The 26,739-nt window shown below is 49.3% G+C and overlaps 1 protein-coding gene across 1 annotated transcript in view; it reads right to left on the bottom strand.

Moving 5' to 3' along the window:
• The window catches only part of VWA5B1 (von Willebrand factor A domain containing 5B1), a 57,572-nt gene that overhangs the window by 25,452 nt on the left and 5,381 nt on the right, over positions 1–26,739 (bottom strand). The window contains exons 5-14 of the mRNA XM_070381703.1: positions 22,655–22,794; positions 21,639–21,770; positions 20,935–21,059; positions 16,703–16,879; positions 12,137–12,247; positions 9,807–10,009; positions 8,759–8,873; positions 7,131–7,316; positions 3,792–3,975; positions 2,616–2,806 (exon numbers count right to left, since the gene is read on the bottom strand). Coding sequence (XP_070237804.1) covers positions 2,616–2,806; positions 3,792–3,975; positions 7,131–7,316; positions 8,759–8,873; positions 9,807–10,009; positions 12,137–12,247; positions 16,703–16,879; positions 20,935–21,059; positions 21,639–21,770; positions 22,655–22,794 — 1,564 coding nt within the window. The remainder of the gene's footprint in view (positions 1–2,615; positions 2,807–3,791; positions 3,976–7,130; positions 7,317–8,758; positions 8,874–9,806; positions 10,010–12,136; positions 12,248–16,702; positions 16,880–20,934; positions 21,060–21,638; positions 21,771–22,654; positions 22,795–26,739) is intronic.

Here is a 26,739-nt window from a genome sequence, read left to right as displayed (position 1 = left end):
TTAAAGAATATTAAATTAGTTAAAAATAAAAGTTGTACCTCTGGGAACATGTACACCTGCCTGGAAGGAGGAGGGTGTAGGGGAACAAAGACACTTGGGTGTAACAGAGAGAAACTGCCCCTTAGTTTTTAGACTAATGGTTAACTACAGAGTCTTTCTCATCTCTATCAAATATTTACTGGAAAGAGGACTGTACTTCTCCAGTAGAGGGGGCTTCTTGGGGGCAGGGGTTAGAGATGGCCTTCCTGTTTCCTCTGGGCCTGAGGTCCTGGGGATGATACAAGGGTCTGGGAGATGAAAGAGACTGGTCCCTTTTAGGATGGCCTCAGTGGGAACTGGTACCCAGACAAGGCTGCTGAGTCCCGGGAGGTCCTTAACCCCTTTATTGCCACCAGAGACTGGGAGTCCCCTCACTCCTGCTCCACGATCAACACCACACTGAAAAACAGAGACTCCTACAGGTTCCACAGCAACAAATTAGTCTAAGACTCAGCCCTTCACCCATCCACAGGCTGCAGGGAGTGTGTACGTGTGTGTGTGTGCATACATATGCATTCGTGTAAGGATACTGGGAATTATCACGTTGTGGAAGAAATCAAGAAGGGGATAGGGAACAGTAAACAAAGATGGGTCAGAAGTGAGCAGGAGAGAAGCCAAACTGTCCAGAGCTCTCACCAAGCAGAACTGTGTGTAAAGGATACCATTTCACCGAACAGTCTCACCACGGGGCATATACCCTGAGAAAACCACAACTTAAAAAGACACATGTACCCCAACCTTCACTGCAACACCATTTGCAATAGCTAGGACATGGAAGCAATCTAGATGTCCATTGACAGGTGAATGGATAAAGAACTGTGTTACATATACAAAATGGAATATTACTCAGCTGTAAAGAGGAATACATTTGAGTCAGTTCTAATGAGGTGGATGAACCTAGAACCTATTATACACAGTGAAGTAAGTCAGAAAGAGAAAAACAAATGTTACATATTAACGTGTGTGTATATGGAATCTAGAAAGATGGTACTGATAAACTTATTTGCAGGGTAGCAATGGAAACGCAGATGTAGAGAACAGACTTGTTGACACAGGCAGGGAAGGAGAGAGAGGGATGAGTGGAGAGAGTAGCCTGGAAACGTACTCACTACCGCATGTCAAATAGAAGCCAGTGGGAATTTGCTGGGTGACTCAGGGAGCTCAAACCAGTGCTCTATGACAGACTAGAGGGGTAGGCTGGGCTGAGAAGTGGGAGAGAGGCTCGCGAGGGAGGGACATACGTTTACCTACGGCTGACTCGTGTTGGTGCGCCAGAGAGACAGACACAACATTGCAAAGCAATTGCCCTTCAGTTACAAACAAATGCATTAAAAAAAGAAACCAAAAAATAAAGGACAGCTACTGTGTGCCAGGCGCTGCACTAGCTACTTTATCTCTTATCAGCAGATGCTGCAAGAGTCTTCCACCTATGGTTGGCTCCCAGTAAACATCTGTTGGTGACTCTTAGTCCAGTCGTCTGACAAGCTAGTCTCTCCTTTGCAGAGATGAAAAGGTGGGACTCAGAGAGGTTAGGCAACGTCTGTCTGACTCCAAAGTCAGTGTCTTCTAACCATATCGAATGGTTCCTGGCTAAGCACAGAGAAGCACCTTCAGGGACAAGGTGGCAGTGTTTCCATCGCTGGGGAGTGCAGAGAGCTTATGTATATGTGCAGATAGGGGAGGATGGGGTTATTGGGGGGAATGGGAGGATGAAAGGCTACTTTTATGGAACCACAGACTCACAATGACAATGCTATGCAAAGCCCATTTGTAAGAAAATGGGCTGAGGCATACAGATCATAGCAAACATCCATCTGGGTTACCACGGTGTTTCTCAAACCCGGTGATTTTGCTGCCCTGCCCTGGGGACAGTTGGCAGTGTCTGCAGACATGTTTGGTTGTCCCAGCTGGGGATGGTAGTGTTACTGGCAACCAGTGGATAGATGCCAAGGAAGCTGCCCAACATTCTACAGTACATTGGACAGCCCCACAACCAAGAGTTACTGCTTCAATAGTGTGGGGGCTGAGGAACCCTAATCGAGCTGGACACTGGATAATTGGTCCTGCTGTGCCTCTGACTCTGAGATGATCTCTGCCCCAGATGAATGTACAACCCTTGAGGTTTGCAGAGGGTGCAGAAAGGGATGAAGAGGGGAAAGCAAGGGCTTTGCAGGCAAAAGGTCCTGGGTTGCAATCCCCTGACTGGCTGAGTGACCCTAGGTAAGTCACTTTACCTCTGTGACCCTCACTTTCCACACCTGTACAGAGTGGGGGTGGCTAGCTCCTACATTCCCTCCTTTCCAAGGGGTACTGTAAAATCAAATGAGAGTGCAAATGCGGTACTGTTTGACAACTGGGAAGTTCTATGAGAAGAGAATATGTGATGTCGTTGACCGGTGAGTACCATTATTAGGAAGGTGTCAATTGGAGGTCAGGTAGGTAAAGATTTGGAAACAGGAGGAAGTGACTCATGTTGGTGTAAATTGCAGTCAAGCTCCATCCTTCTGACTGAAGCAGGAGACACAGCTCCTCCCATCTATGGTGAGCCCTAACTCCAAAATTCCCTGCTAGGGTACCTGCAAATCAATCTGCCACCAAGGAGCATCCAGGCTGGTCTGGTTGGTGAGGTCCTGCAGCTTGGTTTTCCGCAGCAGGTATCTCCTGGTAGCCGTTGTGGGGTCACTGGCTATGAGGGTCCTTGGGGTGGGCTTATGGTTGGTGATCTGGTTGGTGCTATATGCCCGCCGTCGCTGGGAGAGGTCTAGACCTGGGCAGGAGTGGTGACAGAGAAGCAAGCCATCAGGGTGGAGAAAGAGAGAGTGGCTTATAGACCCCTTGCCTGCTTGGATGCTTCTTGAGGTTTCTACTGCTTACCTAATGGGTTGGGAAGATCCCCTGGAGAAGGGAAATGCTACCCCTCCTGTATTCTGGCCTAGAGAATTCCATGGACTGTATAGTCAATGGGGTTGCAAAGAGTTGGACACGTCTGAGTGACTTTCATGTTCACTTACCTACTGAAACATAGGCGGGTGTCTCACCTCACCTGGCATCCAAAGCCTTGCCTAACCCAGCTCTAAACTATCTGCCCAGCCACTCTTTCTACTCCTTTTCCAGGCATCTGTGCTCCAAACATACTGGCCGTGTGTGTGTTCTCTAGCCACAACACCTCGACGTCTTAGCTCAGGCAGTCCCTGCTGCCTGGAATCTCCTCTCCCCACTTCTAAGAACTGGTGCCCTCTTTATGTCTTTGCTAATATCCTCTGCCAGATGTCCTTTTCCCTGGGATTCCTACAGTTTGTTAAGCTTTCCTATGGTCCTTGTCACTCTGCTTTCTAACAGAATTAAGGACAATTGTGTCTTTCTCAAAGTCGGAAGGCTTCTGAGGGACAGGTGCCACGTTTGAGCCATCTTTGCTTCCCATTCTGTGCTCAGGACCTAGCCTTAGTAGGTGACCAGTAAATACCCTACGGATGGAAACTAACGTCATAAAGAAGTTTTGGAGGAAGATGGATACAGACTCTTTATCTGTGCTCTACCTCTTTCAGGTTCCATGAGCTTAGTCAGCTGAGTTGCTAAAATTCTCCAAGTTTCGGTTTCCTCATTTGTAAAGTGGATGTAATAGTAACCCGCCTCTGCAGCTGCTAACCATTCACTGAGATTGTTAATAAGTACTTAGCACATAGTAGGTACTCAGTAAAAATGTAGCAGTCATGGCTTCCCTGAAGCTGAAGTACAAACAGCAGCCAACTAACCGGGATTGGGGGTGGTGTCTCCGCTGGACGGCTGGGCGTCTTTGGCCTGTCTCGGGTTGAACGGTGCCCCCACGCTCCTGACACAGTCCCCGCTGTCTGGGTTGGGCTCCTCATCCTGTGAGTGGTAGAAGACAGAGCTGCCGGACTCCTGAGAGTGCAGCATGCTGTATCGTCTTCTCTTGTCCTGGAGGGAGGGAGAGAAAAGAGGACTTAGAGTGAAGCTAGGTGTCAAGAAGGACATCCAAAGGGCAGCAAGGGGTGTGAGAGGAGATGGTGGAGGCTCCACCTTTGAAGAACCAGAATAATAGGCAACGGTTTTGCTTGCTCGGGGAATTTAGGCAGACTGCTGTTTAAGGGCGGAGAAGGCAATGGCACCCCACTCCAGTACTCTTGCCTGGAAAATCCCATGGATGGAGGAGCCTGGTAGGCTGTAGTCCATGGGGTCGCTAAGAGTAGGACATCACTGAGCGACTTCCCTTTCACTTTTCACTTTCATGCACTGGAGAAGGCAATGGCAACCCACTCCAGTGTTCTTGCCTGGAGAATCCCAGGGACAGGGGAGCCTGGTGGGCTTTTGTCTATGGGGTTGTACAGAGTCGGACACGACTGAAGCAACTTAGCAGCAGCAGCTGTTTAAGGGATGATGAATGGAAATGGCTTTTCATATCACTTATGCTGTTAATTGGAGATCAGCCCTGGGATTTCTTTTGAAGGAATGATGCTAAAGCTGAAACTCCAGTACTTTGGCTACCTCATGCGAAGAGTTGACTCATTGGAAAAGACTCTGATGCTGGGAGGGATTGGGGGCAGGAGGAGAAGGGGACGACAGAGGATGAGATGGCTGGATGGCATCACTGACTCGATGGACGTGAGTCTGAGTGAACTCTGGGAGTTGGTGATGGACAGGGAGGCCTGGCGTGCTGTGATTCATGGGGTCACAAAGAGTCAGACATGACTGAGCGACTGATCTGATCTAATCTGATGCTGTTAATATTTATAATTATATTCTTTGTTAAATTAAAAGTGTAATTCTAAATGCTATCGCTGTCTCCAAATAGATAAACAAAAACAGCAGTGTGAACTATCTGTTGCCCTCATTCCATTCCCCACGTTATAAACTACAAAAAATATAAAGGTTTTTGTGGCCACCTTGTATTACAAAATTTGGACCATATTACTTACATTTTGTTAGTAGCTTGAATTTCACACTTAAAACATTTTGGAAATCTTTCATATCAACTACTCTTTTAAACATTTGACTGTACGATACTGTACCACCCCTTTTTATAAAGCATTTGCTTTGTGGCCATTTATGTTTTTGCCACCATAAAAAATACTACAATAAATTCTTGGCCATAAATCTATTATATCACTTTTGTTTCTATGTATTTGACTCTTAGGAGGTTTTGCTGGGTTGAATAGTTATATATGTCTAATTTTATTAGTTATTTCTAGAAGGCAATGGCACCCCACTCCAGTACTCTTGCCTGGAAAATCCCATGGATGGAGGAGCCTGGTAGGCTGCAGTCCAAGGGGTCGCTAAGAGTTGGACATGACTGAGTGACTTCCCTTTCACTTTTCACTTTGATGCATTGGAGAAGGAAATGGCAACCCACTCCAGTGTTTTTGCCTGGAGAATCCCAGGGACGGGGGAGCCTGGTGGGCTGCCGTCTCTGGGGTCGCACAGAGTTGGACATGACTGAAGCGACTTAGCAGCAGATTGCCTTTCAGGAGGGTAAGTCATAATCACACTCTTTACCCAACAACTGTTCTAGTAGGAGGAGAAAGCATTGCTCGTCTCATGCGTTAGGACAAAAGAACGGACTTGATAATCCCTGCTGGTAGTAGTAGTCTGGGGATGACCTACTACCTCCCAGGCCTCCAAGAAGGGTCTAGTCTGTGCAAAGTCTTGACCAGCGTTTGGTTTAGCATGTTTTCTCTGCAGTTGAACACCCCACTCTCCAGAATACACTTAATATTACTGACCATGGTTCTTAAGAGATTCCATATCTTTATAACATCTGAAAATTTCAAATGAAATCCTAACTTTTCTTGAAAGATTGGAAATACATTTAACACAAGGTCTACATTCTTCCATGGCAATGCTTTGTTAGACCTGAGTAGGGGCTGACAATTTAGACAGGATGTGTGAATTGATGCTTTTGAACTGTGGTGTTGGAGAAGACTCTTGAGAGTCCCTTGGACGGCAAGGAGATCCAACCAGTCCATCCTAAAGGAGATCAGTTCTGAGTGTTCATTGGCAGGACTGATTTTGAAGCTGCGATTTCAATACTTTGTCCACCTGATATGAAGAGCTCACTCATTTGAAAAGACCCTGATGCTGGGAAAGATTGAAGGCGGGAGGAGAAGGGGACAACAGAGGATGAGATGGTTGGATGGCATCACCGACTCAATGGACATGAGTTTGGGTGAACTCCAGGAGTTGGTGATAGACAGGGAGGCCTGGCGTGCTGTGGTTCTCCGTGTCACAGAGAGTCAGACATGACTGAGCGACTGAGCTGAACGGAGCTGTGTGATCCAGTTTGCTATATTCCTCACCACCACTCATTTCCTCTCTGTCAGGAATGTCTGCCATCCTTCATGATATTTTCCCCTTCAATTTTTATAACAAGTTCATTTCATTCATTTTATACCTGCCCAGTCCCTCTGGGCATTGAGTTTGTGACTCTGGTTTAAAAAGAAAATAAGATGACAAATCCTTTAAAGGGGAGTTGAGAGACTTACTAAAGAGTAAAGAGGGAAGCTAAGTGAGAAAATAGCTTTTGGGCAATCTTCTACATTTTAGCATTTAGGGTTTCACCTCCTTTGAGAAGCTCCTCGCTTTTATCCCACTTATGCCACCACATACAACAGAATTATCCATGTTAAGAAATAAAACACAAATTCTTCTAAGGATATACGGCTGGATTAGAGTGTTTGGGGGAAGGAAACATAAGTGCTGTTCTGAACTGAATTGTTCATCGAATATACCCATAACCTACTTTGGGTCAATTATGTAAAATGTATGTTCTTGGGCCTTAGCCACTAAGTTTTATTCAGTAGACCTGGGTTGGAGCAAGGGCTCTACAGTTTAAACATGTTCCCCAAGTTCTTCAGCTGCAGGGGACCTAGAGAACCGCAGACTGAGATAGTAGCATTTATCCAAGCGGTGTCACCACTTGACTGAATGCCTATGGCCTAACAGCCATACCCCACAGCAGTAAACCCAAATCCAATTGGCTCCTGGCTGCCACAAATAAACAGTCTTTCCAGCCAAGGATGGCCTTGTGGGCAGGGTTCTGGACCCCCACCGACTCCTGGAATTTCTAAAATACTTACAGTTCTAGGATTGGAGATGTATAAAGAGGCATCACAGACAATGCCATACCCCACCAGCCGTTCTCCAGGGAAGAGGGAGCTGGTGCTGACAGGTGAGATCAGGACCTCGGTGGTCTCAGGAAAGACCCACTCCACAGTCACATCACTCAGGACTGGGGCCATAGCCTTCTTCAGGGATTTGACCATCTGTTGGGCAAGGTCAGAACACAGGTTGCAGGGGATGTGTGCGTGGGGATATGCACACGTGAGGAGCATGAAGACCATGTGAGCGTGAGCATGAGGAGGAGTAGCAGACAGGAAGTGACGAGAGACCTTGGGGCGGCCTGTTCAGCGGTGAACATGCATCTGAGCATCTCAGACTCCTAGAATGTCAGAGCTGGAGCAGATCTTTGCTGTCACCTCTAAGCTTAGCATTTTATAAATGAGAAAAACCCAAGACTCAAAGTAGGATTATGATGAGTCAGGGGCATACAGCAAGTTGTGTCAAAACATGGCCCGAATAGTGATTTTGAGCAAGTCAATTTGTCTTCCTGGGCCACAGACCTTCCTGGGCCCTTTTCTGTTAAAGGGAGTTGGTAATTCTCCACTCTCAGTGTAGTTGAGAGGACTACTTGGGATACTGCATTTCAAGTATCTGCCACAAGACAGGTGTTCAATAAATGACAGCTAGTTTAGCACTTAGTGGCTTAGCATCCCCTAGAGTGATTTCCTCAAATGTACTACAAAGGTGGAGAAAAAATTATCTGGGGAGTATGGCAGCCGTAGAGATGCACTTTCAATCTTTCCTTTGAGACAGACTGTACTCTTTTGCTGCAAGGAATGCAGTTAGATGGCAGTCTCCACATGCAATGCCTCATCTTTCAAACCAAGACCGCACAGCTCCCTGGAAGCCCCAAGGCAACAGATGAGCAGTGCCTGGCCTTTCCACCCAACACAGATGACCTAATGGGCAACTCTTGCTCCAGAGATCCCTGGTGGGTTGGTTAAGACCTTGCCAGACCCGCACTGACGTCTGAGGCTCTCCCTGCTCAATTCTGTTTCCCTCCTTCCCTTTCACAAGTGCTGCATCTGCACATGGACTCAAGAGTTTTCCTTCCTGTTTCCTCTTCCCTTCCACAGATTTTAATCCCTCAAGAAACCTCTTGCTCTTCAGCTTTCTTGTTTCTTGTCCCTGGAGGATATGGACCAACACAGAGACTCTCTAAGGGCTGGATTACTTGTGCCAATTATACAGGACATGGAGAGAAGACTAATGGCCTTGATTTCTTCTGGGCCCTTTAGATTCTTCTGAGCCATCATTTATCATCATCAGGAATACGTCCAGAAAGGACCCCAGACACAACTCATATCCAAGAGGCAGTGATTCCTTTGGCAGCCCCAATCCAACCCACCCAGGATGAATGGAACACATGACCCAGTGGATGGAGACAAGGGCATCTAGTGTCCTGCACTAACTCCAGAAATTGCCCACTCTGTGCCTCCATCTGTGATTCTCCCTGAGGTGCAATGTGGCCTAGTGGAGAGCTCAGATTTGGGGTGAAATCCCAGTTCCACCACTGAGTTGCTGTGTGGCCAGTCTGGGCTTCTGAGGTTCCAGCACCAGAAAAGACTGAGGTCCTTCTGCCTACCTTGGGTTGCAGCCGCTCCCCCTCCTCCAGGAACTCAGCACTGCCCTTGGACACAGTTGCCAACCCTTTCACCAGTCTGTGGCAGACGTTGGGTCCAATTCCAAAGCTATAGCACCTGGGAGAGGAGGAGAAAAGAGACTGGTACTTCCCACCCTCTCTGCTATTTTGTCCCCTGATAGGAAAGGGGCAGATCATGAGCTATCTCAGAGCTGGCCCTGGCTTCAGGCAGAGGGTGAGGGAGAAGGAAGAAGGGCATCCATGGACACTCATTCACACATGGACAGCCCATCACCTCCCACCCCAGTGCAGAGCCAAAGCAGGAAGGGCTTTCTCTTTTGAGGCTACTCTTTGGGACCTGGATGCAAGGTCGTGAGCATCTTATCCTTCCTGAACTGTTGTGAGGAAAAGGCAAACTTTGAAGTCAGCCACACCACCAAAAAAGGTCCATCTAGTCCAGGCTATGGTTTTTCCTGTGGTCATGTATGGATGTGAGAGCTGGACCATAAAGAAAGCTGAGTGCCGAAGAATTGATGCTTTTGAACTGTGGTGTTGGAGAAGACTCTTGAGAGTTCCTTGGACTGCAAGGAGATCCAACCAGTCCATCCTAAAGGAAATCAGTCCTGAATAATCATTGGAAGGACTGATGTTGAAGCTGAAACTCCAGTACTTTGGTCACCTGATGCGAAGAACTGACTCATTTGAAAAGACCCTGATGCTGAGAAAGATTGAAGGCAGGAGGAAAAGGGGATGACAGAGGATTAGATGGTTGGATGGCAATACAGACTCAGTGGACATGAGTTTGAATAAAGTCTGGGAGATGGTGATGGACAGGGTGGCCTGGCCTGCTGCAGTCCATGGGGTCACAAAGAGTTGGACATGACTGAGCAACTGAACTGAACTGAACTGGACACCACCCTGGAAGCAAAGCACTGGAGGAATGTGGGTCCTTGCTTTTCCTTCTGGCGTTTTCCACATTACCCCAGGTCTGGCATCCCCAGCCCAGGGCAGCCCAGAAAAGCCGAGCCCTAGACCTTCAGCCTGTGCCCACCTGGTGGAGAAGGCGTGGTTTCGCACCAGCTCCAGCACCTTCCCGGTGTTGTTGACGGCGCCGTCTGTGATCAGGAAGAGAAGCCTCGGGCAGCCTCGGAGCACTGGCTGCCGGATGACCCACTTGAGCGGGGAGAGGATGTTGGTGCCACCCATGTCAGCTCGCATTTTCTGGATGCTATCGCAGGCCATGGCCAAGTTCTCCTACAGAGGAAGGTGGAGGGCAGGGAGGTGGTCCCCAGGGCTGTCATGTGGCATGGAGACGCCCAGAACCTGGAGGATGAGTGCTTTGTTGCCCTGAATTTTAGTTCAGCCTCACTAGACTTGACTCCTCTTCCCGGTTTCATCTCTGCCTCACGTGCAGGAGGAACAGGTGGTCATTTTCTGGTGTGAGGTGCCTAATAACACCATCTACCAATGCCCCAGATGCCACCACTCACGATGTATTAACTCGCTGTTGCCCTTTCTTTGTTCCTCTTTAAAAATGTAAACATCCCTGGAAAAGGTAGCACATTAGATCCTGATTGCTCAGCACAGAGGAGGTTTCCTTTTCTGATGAGTGAGGCAGGAGGTGTGGTGAAAAGACCAGTAGTCTAGAAATCTTAAGACTCAAGTCCTGGCTTGACTGTGGCACTAAATTCCTAGGATCCTTTGAGGAAACCATTTCCCTCATCTGGGCTTCAGATCTCCACCCTTGTGGACCAGTACTGCGAGGCACAGTTGGCCAAGGGTTCTGGAACTGGATGGATGCCACTGGGCACGGACAGATTACTGCTGGATGTTGCATCCTCCTGATCCTGACTCAGGAAGAAGCTCTTCCAACATGCACACTCGGAGCGATGGAATATATCAAAAGTCCTCAAATGCATATGTACCCTTTGAACTAGCAAGACTAGAAATTTATTCCAAGGGAATCATTAAGGATGGATGCAAGGCCTTTGCTGCAAAGATGACTAAATCGAAAAAAATGGGGACGACTTAAATGCTCAACTGGAGGGGCTTAGTTAAATAAGTCACAGTCTGTCTGTGTAGCGAGATACTAGGCAACTATTGAAATTGTGTTGCAGATTAATACTTACTGGCATGGACATACGCTCAGGATAGGCTGTTCTGTTAGAAAAATAGGTTATACAGACAGTATGGGAGGTCTAATCCTATCTTTATTGAAAATGTGTGCAAATGCTTAGAACAAGAGGGCATTTATACTAAGCTGTTAATAGTTTTTTTTTTTTTCTCTTTTTTCTGACTAATGATGGGTGATTTTCAAATTTTTCTTTTCAACCATCTCTAGATTTAAAAATCATGGGACAATCAATATATATTATTTCTGTATTGAAGAAACCCATAAAGAAGTTATTTTTAATTGAAAAGGGGTTCCTCTGTCCCTCTTTTCTCATTTCCTACACCTTTTCTCCCCCTTTCTCTCTCCTTCCCTCCCTTCATTTCTTCCTTCCTTTTCCCCTTCTTCCATCCATCCCTCCATCCTTCTGTTCCTTCTTCCCTGTGCCTAGACCTGTATAGGGACACACCCTCCTCCCCCTTCTTTTTGGCCTTGCTGCACAGCTTGTGGGATCTCAGTTCTCCAACCAGGGATGGGACCTGGGCCACAGCACTGAAAACCCAGAATCCTAACCACTAGGTCACCATGGAATCCCCTAGGATACTCCTGTTCTGAACATCCTGCTGGGGCCAAGGTCTTCTTGTTCCAAATTGTGCCTTGTGGTTTGGAAATCTTCAGAAATCTTACGATTTCTAGACTAGTGGTCTTTCTGCCACACCTCCTGCCTCACTCATCAGAAAAGGAAACCTCCTCTGTGCTGAGCAATCAGGATCTGATGTGCTACCTTTTCCAGGGATGTTTACATTTTTAAAGAGGAACAAAGAAAGGGCAACAGCAAGTTGGCACGTCGTGAGTGGTGGCTGTGTGAGCTGTGTGGAGCACCATACTCAGCCCCCTTGCCTACCTATTCACTCCTCTGCCCCTTGCCATTCACGCCTTGACTCAACCTTGCGTGAGTCCATCATTCTTATGAGAGGGAGGCTTCAGCGGGTGGGAGGCCTAAGGTACCCTCTTCCCTGTGCTCCCTCGCTGAGCACACCCATACTTTGCCCCACATGTTCCTTATTTTGGGGAGGGGGAGGTCAGCGGATGGCCTGCAAGGGGAGAAACTCCCCTATGGTTCTCTGCTCCTGGCCTCACCAGCTAGGTTCTACACGGGGTTAGGGTCCTCTGAGGGCAGGCCTTGAGGTTACCTCCTTTTTCCTTTTCTTCCCTTGCCTCTGCTCCTCACCACCCAACGCCTCTTCGTCCCAACCATGCCCCCTCCTTACCTCACTGTAGGTCTGACTGGAAGGGAAGAGGGTTTTAAATGTGGATCCAAACCCAATGACATTGAAGAGGCAGGTTGGCACGAGGCTCTTAAGAGCCACCAGCATGGCATCCTAACAGGGAAGGAAGGGACTTTTAGGATTCCAGAAGGGGTTCTTCCTTTGGTCATTACACAGCAGTGTTCTCATACCAGCAGAGAGGCAGCCTCCAAGGGAACCTTTCGCCCTCTGCCTGCACCCGATCACGCTTCCTCCCCCAGAGCAAGAAATTCACTGATGCTGACCAGAGGCTGGGCCAAAGCCATCATCATAAAACTCCTCATCCATGTAGCAAGTCTGATTTCTCAAAGCCATTCTATTATAGTTTGCCAGTTCCATTTCACCTCCTACTGACCCTGAGCGGTAAGGAGAGCCGGAAGTATGCATTCCTTTCCGCCAAAACAAAATTGACATCTAAGGGAGACACATGGCCTGGTCTCGCTGGCCATGGAACAGGCTTCTGTCTGGCTGTCATCCAGGGCCTCATCAGAAACCGCCCCCCACCACTGTCATGAGCTAGGGATACATTTCTTAGGGAGAGTCTCTTTAGCTCATCTGTTGAATGCCCAGAATGTACTTTACATGCATTATCTCACATAATCTTCACAATAATGCTCTGAGGCAGGCACAACATCATCCTCATTTTATTCAAGAGAAAACTGAGGCACAGAGAGGTGGAGTGACTTGTTTGCGAGCATCTGGATTGTAAATTAGTGGAGCCAGGACTCAAATGTGTCACTCTGACTCCAAGCCTGTGAACATTAAAGGGTCTGACCCTATTTGACTAGGCAACACCAGGAGACCTTCATCAAGGTATATTCTAAAAATAATGACGCAGAGAGAAGGTGGTGATGGCAAGTGGGAAAATGATGGTACTGATGATGAGGAGGATATAATGCAATGATCAATGTCAAGCAATCACTATGTGCTAAGCACTTTACATTATCTCTTTTCATCTCTATAATATATATTACAGCATAGTGGTTAAGAAGATACACTTGGAAGTTAAACATATCTGGGTTTCAATCTCACCTTTACTAACCTGACCTTGGGTTAGTTATGTTATTTTTCTGAACTTCAGCATGCCACACAGTAGAATATTCAGTAAATGGTTATTATTACTTACCCTATCAAATACATATTAATAAAAATACCTCTATTTTACAGATAAGGAAACTGAGGAATTGCACTGGGTCATAAAACCTAAGAACAGGGCTGAGGCTTTCAAAGCACAGCACTGAGATCTTCAGTCATGTTGGTTTTGCCTTGGCACAGAACTCGGGAATGAGGGGCTTTTCCCCACCCTCACAGAGTTTATTGATGGCATCCCAGGGATCTCGGCATAGCTTCACAGAAACAAACTGTTATACTCCAAAATCTAGAAGCAAACAGTTGCAAGTAGATCCTGGCAACTTTCACACCATATGGTCTTTCAGGCTCCACAGCCCTGCAGCCCCTCTCCCACCCCACTTTGTAAATATTAACATCACTGTTCTGTCCCTCTCCTTTTATTACTTGTGTCAATACATTTTGTTTTTCTGCAAAAGAAGTCAATATCTGTTTATTTTTTCATTGGCTGCTAATGTGTATTGCTGCTAGCAGGAGATTCTGCTGATCCATATAGACTGTCTCTGCTCACACCTATTACAATTTTTAAAGCCATGTTTTTGGCAGCAATTGGTAGCTGAAGAAGGAGACCAGCTGCAGGAAATTAAATTGGCTGAACTTTGCCTTTTGGCGTGACTGTTTAGATTTCTATTCTCCCTTATATCCCGAAGCCTAGCTTTTCCTAAAACTTCAACCTAATGGGCCACCTAAAGACTTCAGCAACCCCAAAATGGCCTCATTGTCAATGGGGAAAGGGACATGTGGCTTGAGTAATTTCTGTGACTTTTTCTAACAGGGGCACATTTAGCAGAATGGGTTGTGCCAACACAAAGCCATTTGTGAAAGGATGACCTTGAGCTCCCTGAGCTGAACTGGAAAAGAAAGCATGAGCGACTCCAAGGGGAAAGGGACTGAGACACAAATCAGAGCTAGAGAAAGCTATTGTCAGGGAATTCTGACAATAGGTCTTTAATTCAGGAACTGGATTTCCACTCATCAATAAACTCCATCGAACTGGTAGTAACTGCCTGGAACACCAAGCTAAGAAGGATATACAGATTGAGACCAGGCTCAGCATTGAAAAAAATGTCATGGTCAATTATATTTTTATTTTTAAATGAAACAGAGATTAATATTCTTTAATGATAGAAGGTATAATTCACAAAGAAGATGGACATCATAAACCATTAGACATCATGGTCAATTATTGATGTCTGTCTGGACTTGGGAGAGGGGAATGGAATGATGTGTGACATATGCTTGCCCTCCTGAATGAATCCTCCCTTCTCATCGAGAATAAATAAAGCCCAGAGTTGAGAATCAACTTGTCCAAAACCACATAGCAAGTCTGTGGCAGAAGTGACCCTGCAACCCAGGCATTGCTTTTCCCACAGAGCTATGAAGCAAGAATAATAATCAGAGAAGAGAGGTTTTCTTAGTGGAAGAGTCTGTATAATCCCCTGCCAGCAAGGTAAGGAAAATGAGCACCAAGTCAAGATCCAGAAGGCTTAGGTTCTTGAACCAGCTCTGTGATGTTGGGAAGAACACTTAGCCTTCTGTGAACTCAATTTCTTTACTTGGAAAATGGTGGGGAAAGGGGATTAAATGCTCTCTAAGCGATGTTTTAGGTATGTGATCCCGTGATACTCTAGAGTAACTGAAGAGATGTCTTACAAATTGGTACAGCTGTGGAATGGAATATACATGGCCACACAGGCCTGCCGTGTGCTTCAGCACTCTAGCACTGTGGACAGCTCCCCACCTTGCTGCTTGCCTTTGATGGTGGGCAGGGGTAGTCCTGCACCTGAGTGTCAAGAGGCCTCATACAGGAACTTGGATCTGATGTATGACTGCTCTGTCATACTTCAAGAGCAAACCCAGTCATGGCAAGGCCGAGGAGACAGCTGCCATCATGGATCCCACTTAACCCCATCCCTCCCTGCTGGTTCTGTTGCCCTGGAAACAAGAGGTTGCTCCAAGGACAAGCTAGGGGGAGGGATAAACTTTCAGGCAACAGCAGAGCCCTCTCCTTGGTCACTCACCCCTTGCTCTCTTGAACTGTAATCCTTTACCCAGTTCAGTAAACAGTGACCAAGGGCTCTTTATGCACAAACACAGAGCTAGACCCTATGGGGAGAGAGAGACGAGGAAGATCTGCTCTTTCCCCTCAATAAGGGAATAATTCCAGAGAAGGAGGCAGACATCTGCACAACTGAAAACACACAGAAGAGTTGGGTAATGCCATAATTGAGGTGAATGATCTTCTGAAGGAGCCGGGCTGCTTCTGGATGTGTGTGTGGGGGGTTATTCTTCTTTCACCTGCTCTCCTTCGGAACTCCCAAAGCATCAAGACCACACTCCCAGGAGCGCTGGGTTAGCAGGGCTGTGCACCTCACTGGACTGTGAGCTTCTGGGTTTTTCGTTTGGTTTGGCCACGCCACATGCTGTGTAGGGTCTTTGTTCTCCAACCAGGCACTGAAAGCATGAAGTCCTGACCACTGGACCACCAGGGAGTTCCCCACTGTGAGCTCCTTGAGGGCAGAACTGTATTTACAACCTGCCCTCTTTCCAGACAGTAAAGAATCTTCCTGCAGTGCAGGAGACCTGGGTTCCATCCCTGGGTCAGGAAGATCCCCTGGAGAAGGGAATGGCTACCCACTCTGGTATTCTTGCCTGGAGAATTCCATAGACAGAGGAGCCTGGTGAGCTACAGTCTGTGAGGTTGCCTGGACATGACAGAGCAATTAACACTTTCACTCTTTCTGGATTTCCAAGCATCGGGACTTTGCACATATTAGGCATTTGAAAAAAAAGAGAAAAGATGAATCAAATCATTTCACTGGATTTGACACATTCCTTGATGGCAGGGGCCATATCTAATGAATCTCTGATGTCACGTGGTAGAAACAGACAGACAGGGGTTTAATTTTAGACCATGACCTTGGGTACATTACCGAAACCCTCAGGATGGGTTTTCCCATTTGGAAAACGGGGACAACTGGACCAGCCTCACAGGATTACTGTCCGGATTAAACACCAAGCTGTGCACTAAGTGGCTGCACAGAGCCTGACTCATAGCAGGTCCTCAGCCAATGCTAATTTCCTTCCTCTCTGCTCTACATCCCTCTCCACTGAGTACTTAGTGAGGCGTTTTAGCCAGAGCAGGCACACAACAGAGCTGTGGCGAATTCCAAGGGGAGTTGCTGATGACTTCATTCCTTGAAAATGGACAGCAGTTAACCTCCGCTCATATCACTGAGCAGAGAGATCTCTGTCTAAACTGATACAAAAGAAATTGCTCATCATGTCTCTTAGCCAGAGATAGTCACTTAAGGAAGTGGCTCAGGTGTGGAAGGAGAAAGTGCTGAGAAGCTGGTTACCCTGGAACCCTAGATCCTGGAGGTGGGGTCCTCATAAATGTACCTTGACACATTGGATGTTGGTCCCATTCATACTGCCACTCCTGTCGACAAGGAAGATAAACTCCCCACGGGTCTTCCTTAGGTTCGGCTGGACTGATTGGAGGTCGGGGCAGAAATTGAGCATGATGACAGAATGGTGGGGGATGTCCTTGTGAAGGCGTTTCCGGATGATTTCTGTCTGGAGGAGAAAGGAAAACTCTCACTTGAGCATTCAAGGGGCCCAGAGCTGGGGGCTCACCCTGGTGGCCCCCATCACTCTCCAAGTTTAATCAGAATCCCACTCATCCTCTGCGTATAAGACTTCCAGGTTGACCCTACCTGGCTCTTCTGCTAGATGTTCACAGGTTGCAATAGCAACAGGGACTTTGGAGGCGGGAAGACCCGGGTTTGAATCTCAGCTATCACTGTCCAGTCGTGTGATGTTGGGTCAGTCCCTCCTCAGGGTCTGTTGCTTCTTTGGAAAATGGGACAGATAAAGTCAATTTCTCAGGGTGGTTCTGAGGATGAACTGGGCTGGCCTGCAGATGGGAAGGCCCTGACACGCGTGCAGGCCCTCAGCTGAGTAGCCGTTTCTTTCCCTTTCACATCCAGGGATAAGCCACTCTCGGGCTCACCTTGGCTTCTCTGGTTTACCGATTCTCTCCCTCTGATAAACTTCCTACTCACGCTTCAAGTTTTACCTCTTTGGAAATCCTGCCCCCATCTTACATGAACTTAATTGCCCATGAAATGAGGACAAGAGTACATACTTCACTGAGTTGTATGGCCTAAATGCAACACTTGTAGGGCACCGCTCAGCAGAGTAATTGTTGCTGAACAGCAACCATCGCTGCTCTTGCTATTTGCCGCAGGGACCCAGGCATTTCTCACACTGTGAGTTTTTTGCTCATCTCTCTGTCTCCCCTCTAATTTGGGGGCTACTTGAAGGCAGACCATGCTTGAGTCTCTTGCATCTCCAGGGCTCCACATAAAGCTTGGTATAAAGATGGGCTCAGGAAACATTAAAGGAAGGATACCACCACAATTCTGTATCTTTTCATGGATCCTCTTAGCTGGCCTTGTCATGCTGCTACTGAACTGTCTTTGACTCTTGCAGTCATCTCTGCACCAAATCTCATTTTCTCCATCCTCACCGCCACCCTCCCTCACCACCCCATCTTTCTCTGTCTCTGACTGTCTCTGTGTGTACACGTCTTTCTTTGTCTATTTCTCAGTCTGTCTGGGTCCCTTCCTCAGTTCAATAGATGACATCATCACCTGCCCATCGGGTTAAAGCAAAGATCCAGGAGTCGTCCTTGACCCCTCCCTCTTCCTCATTCTGTGTATCTACTCCCTCAATAGAGAACCACCAGTTCTGTAGCTCAAATACCTTCTGAACGTGTCCTCTTCCCTGTCCCCACTGTAAATACCCAACTTGGGCTTCCCTGGTGGCTCAGATGGTAAAGAATCCACCTGCAATGCAGGAGACTTGGGTCTGATTCCTGAGTTGGGAAGATCCCCTGGAGAAGGGAATGGTAACCCACTCCAGTATTCTTGCCTGGAAAATCCCATGGAGAGAGGAGCCTGGTGGGCTGCAGTCCATGGAGTTGCATAGAGTCAGACATGACTGAGGGACTAATACTTTCACGTCACTTTCTTTTTTCAGGACCTTTGCCTGGACCTGTGCAGTAGCCCCTTCCTGGCCTCTTTCCTTTTCTCTCCCTGTGATCTGTTCCATACAGAGCAGGCAGTGTGATCATTCCTGTTACTCTCATGCTTAAGCAACAGCGTCCTCTCATTCCCGCACCAGGGCTCATGAAGCCCCTTATGGATTGACCCCTGCCTGCCTGTCCACCTCGTGTTCGCCCCACATTTCAGGCCACAGGGGGCACATTTCTGTCTTCCAAGCACATCACCATTGTTCTGCCTCCAGTTCTTTGTACCTCCTCCCAGGGTTTCACAACCCACCAGGTCTCGTTTTGAGATAAGCTTCCTCCAACACTTGGCTTCAGCACCCAGGCCTCATCACTCATCCTGTCACTCTGTTTCAGGTCTTTCACAGACCCTGGTCCTTGCGTAACTGATCTTGCTCGTATGTTTGCTTCTTGTCTGTTTCCCTGGGCTAGAATGTAAGCGCCAGGAGGAAAGGATGTGACATTTTCAGTCCTCCCAGTGCCTAGAACAGAGCCTGATGCCTAACAGGGCACTTACTGTTTGCTGAATGAATAAATGAGAAGATGAATCTCGTGGGTTTTTCTGTCTGCAACTGACCTGTGTACATCTTTTAAAAAAATTTTTCAGTCTGTCTCTCTTTCGTCTCTGCTTCTCTCTGCATCTCCATCTGTGTCTCCCTCTGTGTCATTTGCCCCCACTTTGTTAAATCACAGTTTTTGACAGCTCAGCCCACCCAGCTCTCCCTGGCTGATGCTTCTGGGTGCTCACCTCCCTCCCTGGTGAGGGATCAGGTCCTCCCTCCCACAGCGAGGTCCTTAGCCAAAAGCTACTGCCCAACAGAGCTCTCTAGACGACAGAGCCCGAGGCAGCAATGGCCACGTCAGTGACAGGAGCCTGATTTTCGCCTCTCGGAGGGTTGGGGTGGGGGCCTCGGGCTCAGGATTCTCTGATGTCTCCTTGAGCTGCCATTATCCAATTACAATAAACTCATCACTTCTTAGCAGCTGCGGGTTGATGGCTGTCATCCCTGAAGCTCATGAGAATACAGGGTATTTGCATAACCAACCCAAGGTGGCAAATTAATTCTCATTTGCTCCGGTGGTCCCAGAGCTAATTGATTTAAGGCTTGGCAGGCAGGCAGGCAGGGAGGCTCACTGCTGATCCCCCCTGCCTGCACGCTGCAGTTCTCGGAGCCCAGTGGCACCCCGGCAATGCCACCCCTACTCTGAGAACCTGGCTCCAGCCTCTTCTCCCAACTGACTCATCTGGGGGCACCTCTGGGAGGGCAGATGTTTCCAGCAGGGTCTCCAAGGTGGGGGTGGGCACTGAGCCATCTGTACCTTCCCTGCGCCATCCCCTACCTCCCTCCAAGTAGGGGCCTTCGGGTGGGATCTCTACCAAAGGGAAGGATATCAGCTGTAGGTTTTCTCCGCATTCCTGTCTGTTCCTCTCCACCGTCCTCTGTCCGTCAGACCAGCAGGGGCCAGAGAGGCCCTTAAATTCAGCACAACCACCCCACATGAGCGGGGTGATGTCCTTAGCCTCAGTGTCACGAAAGCCAACTCCCTTTTCCCAGCTCACCAGTTATTGTGGGTGCTAAGCTGCAGTTTTCTCACCTAAAAAGGGAGATGATAGAAAGCAGTGTGCCCTGATTCTTGAGCCTACCTTGGCACTCAGGACCCAGGGCGGTGTGCGGTGACACCAGCAGGAGGGAGACTGTGGGGGTGGCTTGTGGCTGAGGCTCAGCATCCTCTTACCCCCCCTTCCCCACCCCCAGCCCCTGCTGAGGACCCCCTTATCCTTGAACTTCATGGGGGAGGGGCGGGCTGAGGGAGAGGGTTTCTCTGGCTTCCCCGGCTCTGCCTTTATTCTTTACCTAATAGCAAGCAATGACCCCAAAGGAAGGCAAATCAAGAGACCCATTCAGCAGGTGGGTAAAGGGAGACCCAGAAGTAGAGACGGAGCCTGGAGGGCACCCAGCCGTAGGGCCGTTGGTGCCTTTTGGGGGAAGACTATCCTGAAGAAGACCAAGGTCGTTTCTGCCACCAGCCTAAAATTTTTCTAGCTTAGGCACCTTGAAGGGCTTCCCTGATAGCTCATCGGTAAAGAATCCGCCTGCAATGCAGGAGACCCTGGTTCAATTCCTGGGTCAGGAAGATCCTCTGGAGAAGGGATAGGCTACCCACTCCAGTATTCTTGGGCTTCCCTGGTGGCTCAGCTGGTAAAGAATCCACCTGCCATGAGGGAGACCTGGGTTCCACCCTTGGGTTGGGAAGATCCCCTGGGGAAGGGAAAGGCTACCCATTCCAGTATTCTGGCTTGGAGAATCCCATGGACTGTACAATCCAAGGGGTCGCAAAGGGTTGAACACGACTGAGCGACTTACATGCTTTCAGGCACCTGGATGGCACTGGGAGCAGGTGACCTGGCAGGAGGTGGGATTGTCAGCTTGCTGTGTGACCTCAGGCGAGTCACCCCCACCCCTGCCCTGAGGCTCAGGCTTCTCCCTGGCCCGGCGCAGACCCCGTGCCCAGAGCCACCCCAGTTCTGCCACCGCTGATGCTGCTCAGCCACCCTCACCTTTCGCTCTGCACTGCTGTCCTTCTTCATCCCTTTGATGAAATCTGCTCTTCCCTTCAGGTGCTGGTCAAACTCCCCCAGGGTCATGTCCCCTTTCTCCATCAGGACATGTGGCAGGTGGGGCTCTGTAGAGATGAGACAGCACTGTCCGAGCGTTAAGGCAACGTAGGGGACCTTGGTTGAGGGGTGGATCTTCGCTGTGGGGGGACTCCCAGTTGGAAGAGGGGGATGGGAACCCTGGCCGCTTGAGGCATGTGGGGCCATGAAGACTCCTTAGCTGGGAGTCAGGAGAGTGCATGACTCGACTTTACCCATCTGTAAAATGGGAGTGATCCTGGGCTCCAATCTTTTTGCATCTTGACATTCTAACAATTCTTAAAGAGATAAAAGAGTTGCTCCCTGGGGGTAAAGAACTGTTGGGGTCTCACCAAGCAAGCTTAGGTGTTCAGCTGGCCTGAGAGCAAAGTGCACCAATGGGTGGATGAGACAGTGGGGCCTCAGGAGCTGAAATGGGGCAGGAGACACTCAACTCTGCTAATCAGAGCCACATTTACACGGAAGCCAGTAGTTGGTCTCCTCTCCTCTGCCACATAGCCTACCCTCTCCCTGGCTACGGGGTGGGCAAGGGGCGGTCTGTGTGCCCTGGGATCAGCACCTCCTCCCTCCCACCAGCAGCCCCGGGGGCCCCCACTGGTGCACAGTACCGCTGGGGTGGATGAGGATCTCCACGGGCCGGTCGAAGGTGTGCCTGTTGGCCAGGGTGACGATGATGCTCTCGGCCGAGCTTGCGGAAGGGGCGGCATCGGCTCGGATCTCATGGGTGGGACTCTCTACCCCTGAGTGGCGCAGAAAGATGGGATAGGTTCAGGGGTCCCCAGAGAGAGAGGGCCTTGGTGGGGGGACCCGGAGACCCAGGCCGGAGGTGACTGCCACTCCAGCCGCATCAGGGGCTCCTGGCCTGCCGGGGTGCAAAACTGTGGACAGCCCTTCTCAGTCTTCCCATCTGTAAAATGGGAGCTTAGCTAGACAGGGTCGGATAACCTCTCCTGCCCTGACCCTGGGACCCAGTGGGGGTTAAAGGGGTGGCTTCCTCTCAGGCCACAGAGACAAAAGGAGCTTCACGCTCCATCGGAGGGCACTCCATAAACGCCTCTCATGTTGAATGTCGGCTTGCTCTGGGAGAACTTACTCATGGACCGAAACCACATTCTTTTAAAACCTTGACTGGGAGGGGGAGGGGAACCATCAGAACAGTGGTGCTTGACTCTGGCTCCCAGTTAGAATCACCTGGGAGCTTTTCAATGTTTCTGGTGTCCAGGGCTCTCGCCCCCAGACCAGTGTCATCATCAGAAGCTCTAGGGTGGGATCTAGGTGGCTGGATTTGGAAAGTTACCCCACTGAGAGGACCCCCACTTCCACCCCAGGGGAGGACCCGAGAAGCATCTCTGTGGCTGTGGCCTCCCGGAGAGGACCTTGGACCTCCGACCTCGGACTTTGGACTGCTAGGCCCATGTGGACATTTCCCCAGGGAAGCCATGGCGGGGAGGGGAGTGGACAGTCTTGAAATCTGTCCTTGGGAAAGAGTCCTGTTGGGCAGCAGGTTGGCTGCAGGCTGTCATCCACCTGGGCCGGCCAGCTTTCCCTCCTTCCCTTCCTCTCCCCACCCCGGGACCTGGAATCTTCGTTCCAGCCCCATCAGGGTCTAGGCAGCTCCGCTCACCTGCGAGCAGGCAGGGCCCACGAATCTCCAGCTGGAAGTTGAACTCGTATTCCATGGGGTTGGACACGTCTGTGTCCAGGAGAGTTGACAGGCACAGTCTGTTCCAGGAGTCCAGGCTGCCAAAGCAGTGCTTGTCTCTGCTGGGAAAGGGGCCGGGAGGAGGGGAGGGGGAGGAGACTCAGCAAGATGGGAGCACTGGCCTCAGTTCCCACACTCGCACTGGGCAGAGCATACATCCTCACCTGGGTCTCTCGGACTCAGCCGTGGGACAGTTTACATAGCATCACATCACATCTGGAATCCCTGCTCTGTCTCTGCGAGCTGGGGACCCCTGCCTGAGCCACTCCTCCTCTGAGTCTCGGTTTTCTCGTTGAATAGGGATCATGACAACACAGCTGTCTCTCGTGAGTGCTTAGCAGAGTCATCTGCTGCTCAATCGTCTCTGGCCCTCTGTCTGTTGTCCCCACCTGGGCTCTCATCCCGCTCTATTTCCCTCCCCTCCACAGCCTTGCCCTCTGAGGCTTTTGTTCTGAATATGCACAGAGCGTTGTAAAAGACACCATGACATTTGGTTGAAAAGATGGCACTGTGTTAGGAATCTCATTCAGCAGCTTCCCTTTTTTTTCACCCAATGCTGCGTTTTAAAGGTCTGAAAACCAAAGTCTTTGCTGCTGCTGTGATTCAGCTTGTTTCCATGATGGCTCATCGGTAAAGAATTTGCCGATTCAGGAGACTCGGTTTGATCCCTGGGTGGGGAAGATCCCCTGGAGGAGGAAACGGCAACCCACTCTAGTATTCTTGCCTGGGAAATCCCATGGACACAGGAGTCTGGCAGGCTACAGTTCACGGGGTCGCAAAAAGTCGGATGTGACTTAGCGACTAAATAACAGCAACAATGGTCCGACTTGAGGGCCTGTGACATTGTCCTGGTTTCTTCCTGCCTCCACCTCCTGGCGTCCACAGGCCACCCCCATTTAGACCCTTATCCGTGTTCCCTTTTTGAACGTATGAAAGGATTTCTCTGGGATCCCTGGGTCAAAGGGCACACATCAAATTCCGCCAGACTGCACTGCAAGGTGTCTGGGCCAGTGTTCACTTCCACCGGCAGTGAGCCAGAGTTTCCCTCCTCACCCTCACTAACATTTGGAATGGTCTGTTTTTCTTACTTTTTCTCATGTCACTCTATCTAAGCCACTTTTTCATCGGAATTTGATGCAGGCAGGTGTCTGCATCCCCTGCAGTCCCAAGGGTGCCTCTGTTAACTCTTTCCTGCTGGAATGGGCAGGAATCAAAAATTTATCAGGGCCACCTCAGGGGAGCTGTGTACTCCCAAGCCTCTTGTTCCTTGATCCACCGAGGTCTGAATGTCCCCAGCTCTGCTAGTCCTGCCTCTCAAATGTACCAGGCTTGCATTTACCAAGTGTTTTGCATTTACAAATGCACGATGGCAGCGTTTACACAGCTGACACACGAGCTGGTGCTCCCTGGCCTGACCCTGGATGGTGCCAGCAGCTTCTCTGTTGTGCCAGCAAGTGTCCTCACTCTAGATTTCGAGGCCCTCCATGATCTGACTCCAGCACTCCTCTCCCGTTTGCTATGTTCATACGAGCCTTCCTGCTGCTCTTCAAACACACCAAGCCTGGCACTGCCTCAGGGCCTTTGCACTTCCTGCCTGCTCTACTCCCGGCTCAGGATGTTCTTCCTCCAGATGATTTCCATGGCTTGCTCCCTTCATTCAGATCAGGCCTCAGATGTTGCCTCAGTTCAGCTCAGTTGCTCAGTTGTGTCCGACTCTTTGTGACCCCATGGACTGCAGCACGCCAGGCCTCCCTGTCCATCACTAACTCCTGGAGCTTACTCAAACTCATGTCCATCAAATCAGTGATGCCATCCAACCATGTCATCTTCAGTCGCCCCCTTCTCCTCCTGCCCTCCATCTTTCCCAGCATCAGTCTTTTCAATGAGTCAACTCTTCGCATGAGGTGGCCAAAGTACTGGAGTTTCAGCTTTAGCATCATTCCCTCCAGAGAACACCCAGGACTGATCTTTAGAATGGACTGGTTGGATCTCCTTGCAGTCCAAGGGACTCTCAGGAGTCTTTAACACCACAGCTCAGAAGCATCAGTTCTTTGGCGCTCAGTGTTGGGGGCCAGAGTGAAGTACTCCGCCCGTGGCAAAGGTCATGAGGAAGGAGGCTCGACATACGCAAAGGCGGGATCGAGCCTCAGGAGTCCCCCTGGAAATCCTCGAGCATCTACCCTCATAACCAGAGCCTGCCTACTTTACTACTTTGTGCTCTCACCTACACCTCTGACTTTATGAGTGGCTGTCCCCCACCACCTCTTTCAGAGAAGGAGTTAACCTAGAGCTCCAGTTAATAAAAACTCCTGGGCGTGACAAGAGTGTTTTAACCTACAAACTCCTCTGAAGGTTCTCTGGCCTGCCTGACAGGCTTGTCCGGCCACATGTGATTGCTCACAGCCTCCCAACCATGAGAGGCACGAGATGCTTTAAACCTTCTAAAAACAGGTTCCTTAGAAAAGTTAGAAAACTATTAGTATAAGTATAATGGGCTGATTAGAAATTGTATTGGTGAAGGGTTTTTCATTTGTTGAGCCAATGTTTGTTGCTAAGTCTCCATATCCCCTGCCCTTACACACATTAATGAATATATAGAAGAAATAAGTATTAACCTTTGATATTAATCATGTTAGACCTTAGGCTAAGTAAATTCTTTCCTTAACTAAAACCCACTACACCCTCACCCTATAGGAATGTAACTTTATTTGCGTGGCGTCTGTTTTGAGAATAATCACCCCTGGAGAAATAAGTGTCCTGGTTGACTAACCGCTGTCACAAGGAGAGGGTCATAAATTGTCAGCAGTCCCCCCTGGCCAGAAGATGATGTAACAACCCTAAGACCTCTGTATACATTTGTATGAAGCACCTGACTTTGATAAAAGTCAGGACTGCTGACCCCGTGTGACTTTTGCATAACATCTCAGTGTATAAAAGTAGACCATGGAAAATAAAGAATTGGGATCAGTTTCTCGAAATACTGGTCTCCCCATGTCGCTCTCTCTCTCACTCTGGCTGAGTCTCCATCTGGAGCGTGGAACCCACCATGCTTACTAATTATGCCTGGGCTTCTAAGATCCGACCGGGGAGGCCTCAGTGTCTCCTCTTCTTTGGGAGAACGGAAGGACGCCTGTGGCCTCCGTAAGTGGTGCAAACTTCTTGTCTTCAAGTTTTATTGGTCTCCCGCGTAAACCAAGCTACTCAGCCTCTTTTCTCCACTGAATTTTCCTACTGAGCTATCCTCATTCTATTACTCTTTACATCTCTAATTAATGTCTAATTGAAGCTATTGTATCCTGATCCTCGCCGACGCCATCCCCGCTTTGAATACCCTGGATCAGCCGGGGCTGGACCCCGGCAGCTCAGCTTTCATTATGGTCCGAGTCTCAGATGGTGCCTAAGCCTCGTCTCTTCTAATGAGCACCTGCCGCATCCTGTCCCTCTCCAGCCTCAGTAGTGTTTATCTCCATAGACCTCATCACCTAATGTTTGACATATCTATGAGCCTGTTTCTTTATTGTCTGCCGCCTTCATTAGCACGCTAGCTCCTTAAAGGCAGGGACCTTGCCGCTCTGGTTTACTGCTGTATTCCCAGCACCCAAAACAGTGCCCGGCCCATGTGTGTGCTTGGTCCTGGCCCACAGTAAGTGTTTAATCTGTGGAATGACTGAGGAGTGCCCTCCAGGCTGGCCCCTTATGGGAGGTTGCAGTAACCCCCTCCTCGCCAGCCTGGCCATCAGTTCAGTTCAGTCACTCCGTCGTATCCGACTCTTTGCAACCCCATGGACTGTAGCACGCCAGGCCTCCCTGTCCATCACTAACTCTTGGAGCTTACCCAAACTCATGTCCATTGAGTCAGTGATGCCATCCAACCATCTCATCCTCTGTCATCCCCTTCTCCTTCTCCCCTTTCCCAGCCTAGTCACAGATCATCCCTTTAACCTGCAGTGTCCAGGAGACTATTGACATGGCCCTCTGTGATCCAGTGGGCACGTGCCTCCAGCTGT

Source organism: Bos mutus, chromosome 2 (assembly GCF_027580195.1).
Source record: "Bos mutus isolate GX-2022 chromosome 2, NWIPB_WYAK_1.1, whole genome shotgun sequence".
Taxonomy (NCBI): Eukaryota; Metazoa; Chordata; class Mammalia; order Artiodactyla; family Bovidae; genus Bos; species Bos mutus.
Note: the sequence above shows the minus strand (reverse complement) of the source record. Positions and strands in the feature narration are given on the sequence as shown.